Below are 15,030 nucleotides of genomic sequence, written 5' to 3'. Positions count from 1 at the left end.
AGCCTTAAAGCATGTTCTTTATTAAATCCGAGCTGTCTTTGTTTTGCTGCGTCTCCTGTCTAATATTTTTTGTAACAGGATGCCGTCAGTTTTATCACAAACACAATGTGTGCAGGCGCACGTGCGTGTGCGCGAGAATATCCTCCTCCAACCCACCCTTCACCGAGCATGTGGTGAAAACCAGGCAGCGAAGCAACGCATCATCCTAGTCAGTCAGTCAGTCTACTCGGCACCGCCACTCCTCCTCTGCTGCTTGAAATACTTGTCGAGGCAGATCCAAATGTTCAGCTTTTAGATATTTACAGCTGGTAAAGACTGAGATCAAGAATTAACGAAGTGGATGAAAAAGAAATACACATTACACGAAATTTTTATCTATAGAAATATTGTCCTTCCATTTCACAATGATTCATTAACCTGTGTGAAAGAAAGAAACATTGAAAAGAAATTTTTCTGATCATCATACAAAACTTTTATTTTTTTCCACAATACACAAGAGACCCTAAGAAAAAGAGACAGAATAAGAAAAATCCTTCAGGATTTTTTTTTTCTCAAGTAAAATTATGCACAATCATATTGTTTCTGGGGAAATGTGTCCCCAGAAACATTTCTCTTAAAAATTAATGATGAACTTTGAATTGCCAATTCATCCCAAAATAAATTAAGCTGTACGTTTTTCCACTTCCATAACAGTTCCTGAACACCAGAACCCTGGTTTCCACTGAAATGTAGCAATCAAGAGCTTCTGTCCTCGTGTTTGACAGCAGAAAGTGAGTTCCTGTTTCTCTGAGAGTTCTCTTCTTGAGATGGCAGACAAACTTCGTATGAGAAAAATGATTACAGCAACCTAAACAGACACAATTGCATATTTGGACATTCCAGGGGGGCAGGATTTGCAAAAACAGATTATTACTACACTTAAAATGAAACGTACATATATGTTTGATTATTTATTTCTTTGTCGTATTAACGTAACATAATTTCTTGGCAATAAATCCCAGATAGTTATGAAAAAACTTTCAATTTGCCTCATTTGTAAGAAACATGGAAAACTTCTAAAATCACCTAAAGCAATATCCTATACCTGGTTCATCTTTCATACATCTGCATTGTGAACCAATGATGACGTGCCTTGTCTCCACCCTCCACCCACCGCAGCATCACACTGCCATTACCAAAAGCTGCTTGGCATTGGCAGCTTTTGCAAATGAAAACATAACATGTATTTTCTTTACAAACAGGCACCATTTTATGGGAGTACACAGGTTTTCCAATAGAATAAGCTTTATTGCTACAAAGCATCAAAACAAAAAAAAGTTTTTCTTTCTCTGTGTGAACTTTCAATAAGTCGAAAACCAAATCTGGGCTAGTGATTCTGTCAGGCTTTCTCTTATTTATATGGTAACATTTGAGGAAAACAATGGACATAACCTCCATCCATTCGGAGCTCCAAATCACAATGATGTGAAAACATATTTGTAATAATTAATTTTATTTTTTAATTTGTGAATTCTATACCCAGTGGATCAGGGCTGTTTTAAATCTCCAGTTAAAGATCAGCTGTTTTGATTTGGACTGATGATCAAATCTCACAGGCTGGAAGATTTGCTCTTTGTGAAGTGCTTCCACTGTCTCATTCTGCCAGAACCATTTTATGCACACACACATGCACGCATGCGCACCCACACACATACGCACACACACTCCCAAAATAAATTCAATAAATAAGACATCATGTTGTAAGGCAATGCTGATCATGTGTTTATCACAATGAACAACAAATCAAGAATCAAACATGTATCAATATGCAGAATCATTAAGAGCAAACAGCCACCACTCCGCTATAGCTGAAGCTACAAGGCCTTACAGGTGATCTCCTGTTAGACAGGCTCTGCACCTCCTGCTGCTTTCCACCTGCTGGACGACCTGCTAGACTCAGTGCCCCAGCAGGCTGGATGCAGTGCAACAACCAACCTTGATTCTATTCAGGAAAAGTCAAAGCAGAAACAGAGAGTCTGCACCCCAGTTGCTCAGAGCATCAGGACAATCCCGAGTTCCCCAGGTAACTCTGCAGCTTCCGAACCGTACTTCTGTCCAGGGAGCAAAGGTCAAAGTCAAAAGTAGTATTTGTGATGTGGAAATGCCCCGTCTCCTCAATAAGGTTTACGATCTGAAAACCACAAGAAACAGCAGAATGTTTTTACCAATGCTGAAACTTCAACACCTTCCTGAATGGAAACAGCAGAATAAATGTTTCTTTTACAAGGAGAGAAAGAGTCTCAAAGACTGAAAGTTTTCCTGTGTTTGAAGCTGTGGACCCGTATTGTGCTTGAAACCGATTGGAGACAGTGAAAACTGATTGGCTGTGCTCCTGATATCTGTGTAGGTGTCTGCGCTGTGAGCTGCAGTCAGAAGCAAAATATTGCTGTGGGCTGCAGTCAGCCCGCTCATATAGACAGACTGGTGTAGCACAGATTCTTAGAGAAAATGAAACAAATGATTCTGTCAACTTAAGCCATGAACCGTCCAAAAATCATTCCCAATAGTCTGAAACAAAGTCATATACCTATACCTCTGAAATCTTTTAAGCACAGTTTCAAATATTGCATTAGGGAAGGTTGATGAAAATGGCAAAATTTGAAATACTTAATTCCACAAAGTTTTAATGCTCTTTAAATGGCTAATGCACATTTGAAGAATTGGTTCTGACAGCAAGCATTTACCTCAGATGTATACATTTGCTTGTCTTGGTTGATTCACTCAGAATCAGTAGATTTGCATTTTCTCTTTTTATTTTTTATTTTTTTGCAGAATTTTAAAAGTAAACAAAACTCTCATGAGAATTGGATGGAAAAAGCCAGTGAGATGGTTCAACACCCTCACTTTTCTTAGAGTTTAGCTCATAAGCCAGTCTGGTCTCTCTGTATGGAGGTGCTGATAGCCCCCAACCTGAGCGCTCAGTGAAAGCGCATTTATTTCTGTGGAAAAGTAATTTATGATGTGTTCATTTTTAATCTTAACATTATTCTTGAATGTGGTCCATCCTGTTGAGCTCTACTCCAGATGCTCTGTGCTCGGAACAAAGTGTATAAAAGAACCACTCATAAACTTTATGGTATATTGCAGAACAAAGATCTCAAGAGATTTTTAATACAAAAGATTTAAAAGAAAAGTTCAACAGTTTATTTCAATAAACTCATCAGGATCCATACTACACATATGAATAAATTCAAAAGCTTATTTCAATCATTGACTCACAGCTGACAAAAACTCAAAATTCAGTTTCTAATAACATTTGAATAATGCATAATACTCATTTGAGGATATTTAGGAAAAAAAATTAATGTTATGACTGACACAATCAGCAGAAAGTCTCTGTACTCTGGAGTAGCAGAACATATTCACAAGGAATAGGCAGAAAAAAGCTGATGTCCATGCTATGCCACATAGCATGGACATCAGTCATACATTAATGTATGACTGAGTACAGACAACTCAGCCAGAACGTTCATTAAGTCCTTCATCACTCAGGAGTAATAATGTTATGTTCTGATAAACTGAATTTGGGGATTTCTTTAGATTAAGTCAGAATCATAAACATGCAGGAATACACATCTGAAAGATACCAGTTTCACTTTCTGATCCAAGTAAACTCCTTTATTTTACTGTGAGGGGGCATTTTATCTCTGATATAACTGCTCTGGTCAATATTTTTGGAGCCCTGGATGTAGAAGTGTTTATTGTGCATCAGTGTTTGAGCCAAAATGGCGTATTGACAAATAAAGCTCACCTGCTGCAGTATATGGCCTTCTCTTAGTGTCATCAGTCTTTTGTGCAGCTCTACCAACTCATCCAGGTAAGCCTGGGAACACAGCCACAGCCACATGGAGTTAGCTTCATGGCTATCAGGGCTACCAAGGCAAAGAAATCCCAAAACAAATGATAAAAAGGTCATTTTTGAGAAGTTGTTTTTTTTTTATGTAGAAAATGGGAGCAGTGTGCACTCTTACAGTACTCTTTACACTTCCCAGATAGAAAAACATAACTGAATCAACATTGAAACGACAAAAGGCAGAAACATTGAATCAATGTTGAAGCCTTACATGGAAAAAATATTTAAAGTGTTCTGTGATTTATAAGTTGAATCAACATTAGGGTTTCAACCATAACTCACACTTCAATGTTGATTCAACCATCATGTGAATGTGGATCTACATACACATTTGTGTTTATTTTATATTGAATTAAAGTTAAGGAATCAATACTGATTCATGTAAATATTTTGGTCTGACAAGTCTACATCATAACACACTATTAAAAGTTTCTTCACTGGTGTTGTTTGGCAGACAATGCGTATTATGTCGTTCACAATTACCTTACATTTTCATATTTCCAAAAATGTGTGTACACAAACTTAAATACTTAAAAAGTAGGAGGGAAGGTGGGAAAGAGAGGAGAAGTGATGTGACAAACATTCATTGACTGGTGTCAAAGTTGAATCGATGCTTGGCGTTGATCACACTTTGATATTTCAATCATTAGATTTCACCAACAAAACAACATTTATTCAATTACATCTTTTCAACATTGGTTACTTGGCTAGAATTAGATGATTTTTGATGGTTGTTCCACAGTCAATCATTGACCTCAATCAAAACTATCTTTTTGACCATAATTCAACATTGAATTACCATTGCTTACTGGCTGTGTTTTACAGTACTCTTCATTTGAATGTTGACCCAGTGGATTTACCTTGTCACAGTCTAGATTTTCATTCTTGTCTTGCTTGCTCTGTCTGATGGGGCTCCTCACCTCTAGAATCTGGAAAAGAACAGAGTCACACTGTTTACAACAGCACACAGTTGACTTCTTGGTTTTCACATCAGGTAGTTTATGGAATACATATCTGTAGAGCGCTTTAATATTCTACCTGGTTATTGGTGCTCTTTATCAAAGCTGGGGCCTCTTTCTCGGTGGGGGGTGAGGGAGAGGAGCCATCAGTCTCACTGCCATCACTTAAACTAACCCTGAGGACAGCAAAGAGCTCAGAGATAGTTGTGTCCTCATAACAAAGAAAAAAACATTTATATTAGGGCCTGGACTTTCACACTTTCATGATTTATGTAATTAATCATTTTGATTAATTACATAAATTTTAACATGTTAAAAATTTTATGCAATGAATCTTTTTTCCATTCACAAGCTCCTTTATATGACTGACTTGCGACAAGCGTCATATTTCTGCACCAGAAGATGGCAAATGCAGTAAACCTGGACATAAATAATGGACGAAATTTATAATATTGAAGTCACAGTTGTGTTTATTTTTTATCAGATTCCTTTGTCTTGTTATGATCTTGTGACATTACTGTTGGGTCTCTGCGCAATAGCTTTAAAATCACAGACAGCATTGTCCATCAATACTGCCATAAAAGGAGCGCTCTTGTGTTAGTCTACATTCTTCTTCTGCTCATGAGTGTTGCTTTGGTGTCGTAAACCGTTCACGCAGAAATCTGACTAAGGTTGCATCACTCAGTAGTATGAATGACCAACAAAAAAAATATTGGATAACAGGGAACAAAATGGAATTGAGCATCATGACTTGCTGTGTGAGCATATGTAAGACGCTTTTCATCTTACGGCTGAAGATGAAAAGCATCTAGAGCGCTTCTAACCGGTTTGGTCCCACTCCACCCCGGCAAGATTCATTTTCCTTTAGCAGATCTGGCACAGCTCTGCCTGGTGGTACACAGATTTTTGTACCTACTTCAGCAGTAGTACCAGCTGCACCAAGCTGAGTACTGCACCAAAGTGATTGGATTGACAGCTGACCACAGTCGTTGACTGACTTTTGATTACCTCTCAAAACTGCAAACAACATTATAGTTTAGCTGTGGACCATGAACAGGCTGTTTGCTATCAGAGAGCTGCTCAGTACAAAGGAGCATAATTATGAGTTTGAGCAGCAGCAGGAACACGTGTTTTGGATTGGAATGACCATGATTTAGCAGCGCTGCTAGCAGCTCATCGCTCTCAAGAACGAACAGCAATAAAGAAGAGAGAAAGAATGAAATTGTCGTCAGATTTCTGTCTGAGTGGCAGTTCAGCAGATGTATATCGTATTAGGTTGAGATGTGAATTTTACTTGATCTTTGAATAAAATAAAGTTCATGAGTGGCTATTGGTTTACATATTTTGTACCTAAACCCAAAAGATTGCACATTGAAAACAATAAAGTGCCAGAATGTAATTATGCTTCTATGTGTAGCTGAATAATCAGCTGATCTGAGCCTTTATTATTATGTTTGAGGCAGCAAGGAATTTCTATAAGACAAAATAAAATATCTAGGTTTATTTGAGTCCATCAGAACAAGAACCTGAATGTTTTACATTGCTGAGTGTCACTGTTTGCAGTGACACTCAGCATCAGTTGATGCTGTGCACTCATGGCCCAGGCACAATAGTGAGGAACAGCATGCAATGGGATAGAACTGAACTGCACATTAACTGGTTAGTCCATGTCTTCTCAGTGGAAAAGCGTCTTTAGTGGTTTCACTATTTAGCAAGAAGAGGACCTGTTTGTTGATGGACATTTTCTGTCTTCGTTGGTATCCGCAAAAGAGTATAGAGTCTGCTGCCTCTTGGCAGAGGCCAACTCTGCACCTGGAAAACACACCTAGCTATTGGAGCTGGAGCAAACTCTGAGCTTTTCAGGATTTTTCTCGTTTGTTTGCCTCATAGGTAAAATACCTCCAAATTATAGTGGATAGCTGCTGTGGGAAGATATGCACCAGTTTAGGGAGATGAAAATGAATTTGGCTGTTTCAAATTTATTGTATTGTATTACTATACAATATATTATATGGTATTTTTTAAAAAGTTTAAATTTTTAAATCATAATAATTATTATACCTAAATATGGATTATTTTGCCAGACCTGATTATACTCTGCTCTGCTTACTGGTCACTAACCTGTGTTGGTGATGTGTGAGACATGTTTGTGGCTGTCGTTCTGCATCAGAGTCCATGTCATGGTCTTCAAGTTCGTCTGAATCATCATCGTTGTCATCTGACTGCAGACCTTGCACCACTGACTGCAGCGGCCCAAGCACTACATGTCAAATACAATAAACCACACAACAACTTTTCATTTATGAAATCATTGAAAGAGAGAGATAAAATGCTATTATAAAAGTATGATGTTGGATGTGATGCTGGTTCCTATTGAAACTGGCCATTTTCTGGCACCTATCCTCTGTCTTTCTTGATTAGAACGGGCTTGTTCTGCTGTAGGGCTGGGTGATGCATTGATTTGATCAAATTTTCTGTTTATTAAAATTTTATTCTTGTAAAATGTGGATCTCTTTTTCCCCGCCAATGCTCTCCTTAGTTTTCTGCAGATCAGAGCGATGTTGGCCCACCACTCAGTTGTTTACTGTCTGATGTTCTCCATTTCCAACATAAAAATGGACATTTCTATGGTTTCCTTTTCACCCCTAATGTGGCTTTAATCATTAAAGCTTTGCTTACTGTATCTGCAGAGTTTCAGATGCAGTTTTTTTGTGAACTGGCACCTTGTAAATAAAATTGACTGAACTGCAGATTTTGTTTGTGTATAAACTCCTGTGAACAGCAGGAAAAGAAGAGAGTAATTCAGGTGTACTACCTTGACGTTTGTGGTGTGAGGGAGCAAAACCTGAACTGGAGCTGGAACTGGCAGGACTGGGCTGTTCAGACTGAGAAAAAGAACACAAAGAAACCACTTAGAGAAAATACACATGGTTTGTTCAGAAAATTGTAAACACCACCCACCAACATATCTCCTGTTGAGTTGCAATTTTTACATTGGGAGATTTCTTCTCATTGACTGGTTTATTACAATAAAACAATAAAAAACTAGTTGTTTTGAGACACCACATTATGATAGCTACATGGAAAACAACAGTTCTGCTTTTCGATACAAACACATCATCCACAACGACCATACAGTGTAACGGATGTTCAACATCACAGAATCAGACTTGATTTCAAGTTCTGAGATCTCTACTGGTGACCATTCAGAACCCCATAAGTAAACTATGATTTACTGTAGAGTGAATAACTTTTGGTAATTTGTCAGAAATCTGGAAAATGCTTTTTTATACAACCTGCAGTTAGATAATATTTAGTTTAGAATAATGCATCATAATCCAATCTGGAAGTGTGCTGCCTGAATAACCTGAATAACATTTTTCAAACCTCCAGCAGCAGCTGGAAGGACATGAAAAGACACCGTTGCTGAGACATTAGTCCTCTATTTCTGAAAATATTCTTCAGGTAATATATGGCTGACTTTGTAACTGTCTTTATGTGACTCTGAAGGTTCAGGTCAGAGTTCACTACTGCACCCAGATTTCAGGTTGGATCACTAGTTGTCAACTGTAATAACTGAAGCTGTGCATTGACTATAGATCATTCCCCTTTAGGTCCAAAGATAATAACTTCAGTTTTGTTTCTGTTTAGCTGGAGAAAGTTTTGGCACATCTAGACATTTATCTGTTCTAGGCATCTGTTCAGTTATTGGATGGGTTCAGAGTCGAGTGGTGACATCGTAATATAGACGTGTGTCATCTGCGTAGGTAAGGTAGCCAACCTTAGCTCCTATTGTAGCCTGAGCTAATGGCAGCAATAGGAAGGCTCCTAGGATTGAACCTTGGAGTACCTCATATGTGACTTCTGTGTGCTTCGATGATAAGGTTTCTATCTAAATAAAGAAATCTCTGTTCCTTATCCAAGATTCTAACCAGTTGAGTACTGGACCGGAGCGTCTAACCCAACTCTTCAGTCCTTTCAATAATATGTCATGGTGAACATTGTTAAATGCTACACTGAAGTCCAAGAGAAATAGCAGTGTGTATTTCTGCCACAGTCTATGTTTATATTAATGTCCTTAAACACTTTGACAAAGGCAGTCACAGTACTTTGGTGAGCACAGAAACCAGACTGAAGGACATCAAAGCGGTGTTATTGTAAGGAAGCCATTTAACTGTTCAAACATTGCATTTGCAATAATTTTGCTGATGAATGGAATGTTGGAGACTGGCCAGTAATTTTGCAGGAGTGATTTGTCTACATTATTTTTTTTTAAATCAGTGGTTTGAAAACTGCTGTTTTCAAAGCCTGGGGGGAAACCCCTGATGAGAGTGATGAGTTTACTCATTAGAGCCTTAAGAAACTCCGGGCCAATCTCATCCAGCCCCAGAGCCTTGCCACCGAGAAGCTTTTCAACCACCTCAGCAAAATCAGCAACAAAGACTGGGGAGCCTGGTCAAAAGTCCGTAGGCTCTGCTTCCTCAATGGTGGTATTCCATTTTATATCACAAACAAGAGAGTGTTACCATCAGTTCTTATGAAAATGCTGTATATATCAAAACAACTTGAAAGACATTTTCTTGTCTTCATGGCTATATGTCTGATGCTTTGAAATTGGCCTCTGTCTCTTTAAGAAGCTCCGATCCTTTGCCACACTCCACCTTCAGGATATTATCTCAACGTTTCTGAATTAAGCCATTTAAAACTATTCTTAGAAGTATTGGACTTAATAGTAGTTTGTATGATGAGCTCAGAAGATGCACGGTTCCACCAGGTGATTTCTCATTGTTGCTGCAGGTAGTCTGGCAGAGCTGAGTGGGGGAAAAGTGCTCTGTAAGGTGGAAGCTCAGCTGGAGAATGCATCAAGCTTCAAGAAGGAGATTAATGGAAAAGGGGGCGCTTTGGGAGCATGAGTGTTTAAGCACCCCAAATGGTTGCATGTTTCTTTCATGCAAACATGCATGAAAGAATCGAAGCAAAACTTGTGATATGATTTTGATGAGGGAATAATATCATACCATGCTACAGTACTAAAAAAGTCAATTGTACATAATACTCAATGCCTTTCTGACCCCTAGGCCTTCCAGTGTATGAGGGCGTGAGATACAACCTTTCTCCATCAAGTTACGGTAACTTGATTTTGTACAAGAAGGAAAATCTTTCTTTAGAACTAGTCTATACTAATATTAAACACACTAATTATCAGTTGCTATTCATCTTCCAATAGCAACAGGAACATATTGCTCCTGTCTCTATATTGTCATTTCTCCTCTTTGTGTCTGACAGAATGCCATCACCACACACTAAGCTTGGGTTGATAACTGTTCAAAGCATTTTAAAGTTACATTTTCTGAGCTAAAAACACATATATCATTCCTACAGGATAAGTCATTTTAATAAGATGGTAGAGAAAGAGTCACTTGGTGCTAAACAATAGCAGGCCGTTTTAACATTTAATAGTCAGGGTAGAACATGAGCAAAAATAGATAGATAAATTCTTCCACATTAAAAACACAAGCATTTGAACTACTGAGGCCATTTTTTATCAGGACAAATCAGGAACATTCTATTTTGATTGAGTTAAATTGAGGCAATTAGATCATATCATACATTTTTGTTAAAACTTTCTGTGCAAATACCATGCTATTTGTTATACTTATTTTACAATACTATGCTTGTAAGGCATTTTATTATTCATACAAAGAAGGAAAAAAGAACAATAACAACAAGAGGACAAAACTTATACAGCAATAATAGAGATATCAAATATGGAGTCAAGTACATAATACTGTAAAAGCTAAATACTTATGTTTTAAAAGTCAACCATACTGAAGTGATACCAAGCCTACAATTTTTCAAATAGTTTTGGATCCAAGTGTGCAAGCTCTAATTCGTGTGGGGGTGTCACTGTAAACCACTGCTGTCCAAAAAACACAAAGCGAACAGTGACCTCCAACAGAAACATCAGAGAAAAAGAACACAGTGAGGATAAAAAGCTTCAGTAGTCATTACCTCCTGACAACCAACGACACACAACTGGTCTGTTGGTTTATGGGATAGCTTTTTTAATGTGTCATAAATCTTAGTACCACTCCTTTTCAGGGCTTTTGTCCTACTCCATTCCAGCCCATTAAAGGGGTTCTTTTTGCAGACAAAAAAAAGTTGAATATCAGTCTGCTGAGATGAATCAGGCCTCTTACCTCAGTGATGGCAACAAGTTGGATATTTAAAAAGAAATGCAATTGTATCATATGCGTATATGAAAAAATACGGAAAAAGGCCAATATATTTTGTATTCACCTCAGAACACAGAAATTCATCATATACTGTATGAATATTTTTACTAAATACTCCAAGCATTCATTGCTTGTAATTTTGATGATAAAGAAATTATAAAGAGAATGAAAAAACAAAATTTTGTGTTTCAGAAAATTAAAATATTGTAAACAAAAAGGCAGATAAATAGATAGTTGTGTGTAAGGAAATTGTGGTAAGAAAAAGTGCACTAGCAACAGAGATTGAGAAATTCTTCTAAGGAATAAAGGAAGTGTCAGAAGAAGTGGGCTGCTTTTTCTTCCACTCAATTTTCCATGTACAGTCATAGCCAAAACTTTTGAGAATGATTCAAATGTTAATATTTACAAAGTCTACTGCTTCAGTTTTTATAATGGCAATTTGCATACACTCCAGAATGTTATAAAGAGTGATCAGCGTAACAGCAATTAATTGCAAAGTCAATATTTGCCTAGAAAATTAAAAGGACCAGCTAACATCGTTTCAGTGATTGCTTCATTAACACAGGTGTGGGTAGTGATGACAACATGGCTGGAGATCAATCTGTCATGATTAAGTAATAATGACACCACTGGACACTTTGAAAAGAGGCTGGTGCATGGCATCATTGTTTCTCTTCTGTGAACCATGGTTATCTCTAAAGAAACACGTGCAGTCATCATTGCACTGCACAAAAATGGCCTAACAGGAAAGAGAATCGCAGCTAGAAAGATTGCACCTCTGTCAACAATCTATCGCATCATCAAGAACTTCAAGGAGAGAGGTTCCATTGTTGCTAAAAAGGCTCCAGGGCGCCCAAGAAAGACCAACAAGTGCCAGGACCGTCTCTTAAAAGTGTTTCAGCTGCGGGATCGGGCTGCCAGCAGTGCAGAGCTTGCTCAGGAATGGCAGCAGGCAGGTGTGAGTGCCTCTGTGAGGCGGAGACTCTCGGAGCAAGGCCTTGTCTCAAGGAGGGCAGCAAAGAAGCCACTTCTCTCCAGGAAAAACATCAGGGACAGACTGATATTCTGCAAAAGGTACAGGGAGTGGACTGCTGAGGACTGGGGTAAAGTCATTTTCTCTAATGAATCCCCTTTCCGATTGTTTGGGACATCTGGAAAACGGCTTGTTCGGAGAAGACGAGGTGAGCGCTACCACCAGTCTTGTCTCATGCCAACTGTAAAGCATCCTGAAACCATTCATGTGTGGGGTTGCTTCTCAGCCAAGGGAGTCGGCTCTCTCACAGTCTGACCTAAAAACACAGCAATGAATAAAGAATGGTACCAGAATGTCCTCCGAGAGCAACTTCTCCCAACCGTCCTAGAGCAGTTTGGTGATGAACAATGCCTTTTTCACCATGATGGAGCACCTTGCCATAAAGCAAAGGTGATACCTAACTGGCTCAGGGAACAAAACATAGAGATTTTGGGTCCATGGCCTGGAAACTCCCCTGATCTTACTCCCATTGAAAACTTGTGGTCAATCATCAAGAGACGGGTGGACAAACGAAAACCTAGGAATTCTGACAAAATGCAAGCATTGATTGTGCAAGAATGGACTTCTATCAGTCAGGATTTGGTCCAGAAGTTGATTGAGAGCATGGCAGGGAGAATTGCAGAGGTCCTGAAGAAGAGGGATCAACACTGCAAATATTGACTTGCTGCATTAACGCATTCTAACTGTCAATAAAAGCTTTTGTTACTCATAATATGATTGCAATTGTATTTCTGTATGTGATGACAACATCTGACATACACACATGAAAACCAGAGGGCAGCAGATCATGTGAAAATATAATATTTGTGTCATTCTCAATACTTTTGGCCATGACTGTACTTGAATTTTTTACAATATTCAAATTTTCTGAAACACAGAATTTTGTGTTTTCGTTATCTGTATGCCTTAATCAAAGTGACAAGAAAAAAAGGCTTGAAATATTTCACACTGTGCATCTATGTAATTCACACAATATGCACACTTATTAGGCAAGGAAGTATATTGACCATTTTATCACTTTTCGGCATATTTTCTCATTTCAAGGTGGATAAAATTAATTGCCTAATGAATTTAATCACAGCAAGTGATGTGTATCACTTGTTGATACACATCAAGGTGTGCATAATTATTACGCAGATTCTTTTCTTTAGGGAAAATGTGTTTTGGACTGGAGAGTAGGGGAAATTTGTAGCAGTTTGCTGCTTTCATCAGAGCAGGAGGTGAGGGGACTGGCAACATAATTACTATAATATGGAAATTTACAGTAAAAAATGGCCAATTTACAGGGGTAAAATATGGTGGTATGCCAAAAAAAGATTTAAATCACTCTGAAACATCAAAAGTGGGGGCTGCACAGCGGCGCAGTGGGTAGCGCTGTTGCCTTGTAGCCCGGCCCGGGGTCTTTCTGCACGGAGTTTGCATGTTCTCCCTGTGCAAAAAAACATGACTGTCAGGTTAATTGGCCTTCCCAAATTTTCCCTAGGTGTGAGTGTGTGTGTGCATGGTTGTTTGTCCTGTTTGTCTCTGTATTGCCCTGTGACAGACTGGCGACCTGTCCAGGGTGTACCCCGCCTCTCGCCCGGAACGCAGCTGGAGATAGGCACCAGCACCTCCCGACCCCGTTAGGGAGAAGGGTGCTCAGAAAATGGATGGATGGACATCAAAAGTGACAAAGTCTCTCAGAGGGATGCAGAACTCATGAAACTGCAAAGATATTGGGATGTGATCGCAGAACTATCTAATCTTTCTTAGCAAATAGTCAACAGGGTTCAGTAAACATGTTGAGAAAAAAAGATGCAAATTAACTGCCAAGGATTTGAGAACAATCATGAGTAGTCATCGGAAGTCTGTACCTTCCAGTTTTGTCATATACCTCCCTGTACTACCTAGAAGTACCAGATATTCAGAGCTCAGAAAGGCTGAGACTCGACCACCACTGAACCAGATTTCAGCTGAAGCCTCAAGACTAGGCAGAGAAATATCTGAAGACAGAATTTTCAAAGGTTTTATGGATGAAACAAGAGGGACTCTTGACAGACCAGATAGATGGTCCAGTGGGTGCATCAGTAACCCACTGGAGCTCCACTTCCAATCAGATGCCAGCAAGGTGGTGGTAGGGTACTGGTCTGGGCTGGTTTGGTGACCTCAGAACCAATCTCTGGTGACTTCTGGTGAGATTGGTGACCTCAGCACCGATCTCTGGTGCTAAGGTCACCAGAGATTCATTAATTTCCATCTCAAGATTATGAACATATATTTGACTAAACAAGTTCCATCAAATATATTACAAACACAGAGAACATGAATGGCTTATTGCAAACAAAAGTTTTTTGATAAATTTATCATAAATTGTTCAGCTCTATTTGATTCCTTTTACAACTCTGATAACAACTTATCTTCATGTATAAGTATTTGAAATAAAGACTGATAATGAGACATGAGTCCCAGACCTCACGGCTTTTGCTAGTAGAGTGTAAAACAGTTTCTTTTACTGACTTCAGCTTGAGTTTCAGACTTGAACTCAATATGTGACATGTGAAACGTAAAAAGTTTTCTTAGTGTTTTCAGACAAAGAATGTTAAAAGACTTTTAAAATGTAAATAAAAAAGATGAAATATTTTCATTTTTGTGTATTTCTACTTTTTCTTACCAGATATTTGTCATGTTCCTTCCAAAACCATGTATGGAAAAAATAGAATTCCATCAAAATTAATCTGCAAGTTGATAACCATCTAAAATTTAAATGTGACTAGATCAAAACTCTGTGGAATATGAAGTCTACAAAAGCCATCTAACACCAATTCACCCAAGATGTCTGAAAACTGTAGGCGATATCACCTGGTCAACTCCCACATGCAGGGTGCTCTAAACATGATTTTCATGCAAGGCACTCTGCTCTCCCTTGTCATC

At 38.5% G+C, this 15,030-nt stretch overlaps 1 protein-coding gene across 3 annotated transcripts in view; it reads right to left on the bottom strand.

The window, feature by feature from the left end:
- Positions 1-460: 460 nt before the first annotated feature.
- mllt3 (MLLT3 super elongation complex subunit) overlaps positions 461-15,030 on the bottom strand; it is a 59,690-nt gene continuing 45,120 nt past the window's right edge. For 2 of the 3 annotated variants that reach the window (XM_055058703.1, XM_055058704.1), the window contains 6 exons: positions 7,667-7,736; positions 6,973-7,111; positions 4,931-5,027; positions 4,753-4,821; positions 3,791-3,862; positions 461-2,170 (listed from right to left, as the gene is read on the bottom strand). In XM_055058703.1, coding sequence (XP_054914678.1) covers positions 2,039-2,170; positions 3,791-3,862; positions 4,753-4,821; positions 4,931-5,027; positions 6,973-7,111; positions 7,667-7,736 — 579 coding nt within the window. In that variant the 3' untranslated portion in view covers positions 461-2,038. Of the gene's footprint in view, positions 2,171-3,790; positions 3,912-4,752; positions 4,822-4,930; positions 5,028-6,972; positions 7,112-7,666; positions 7,737-15,030 lie in introns of all 3 variants that reach the window. The other variant, XR_008608048.1, reaches the window with a different exon arrangement.

This window comes from Poeciliopsis prolifica, unplaced genomic scaffold (assembly GCF_027474105.1).
Source record: "Poeciliopsis prolifica strain line A6 unplaced genomic scaffold, Auburn_PproV2 SCAFFOLD051, whole genome shotgun sequence".
NCBI lineage: Eukaryota > Metazoa > Chordata > Actinopteri > Cyprinodontiformes > Poeciliidae > Poeciliopsis > Poeciliopsis prolifica.
The sequence above is the reverse complement of the archived record's forward strand: the minus strand, read 5'-3'. Positions and strand labels throughout refer to the sequence as shown.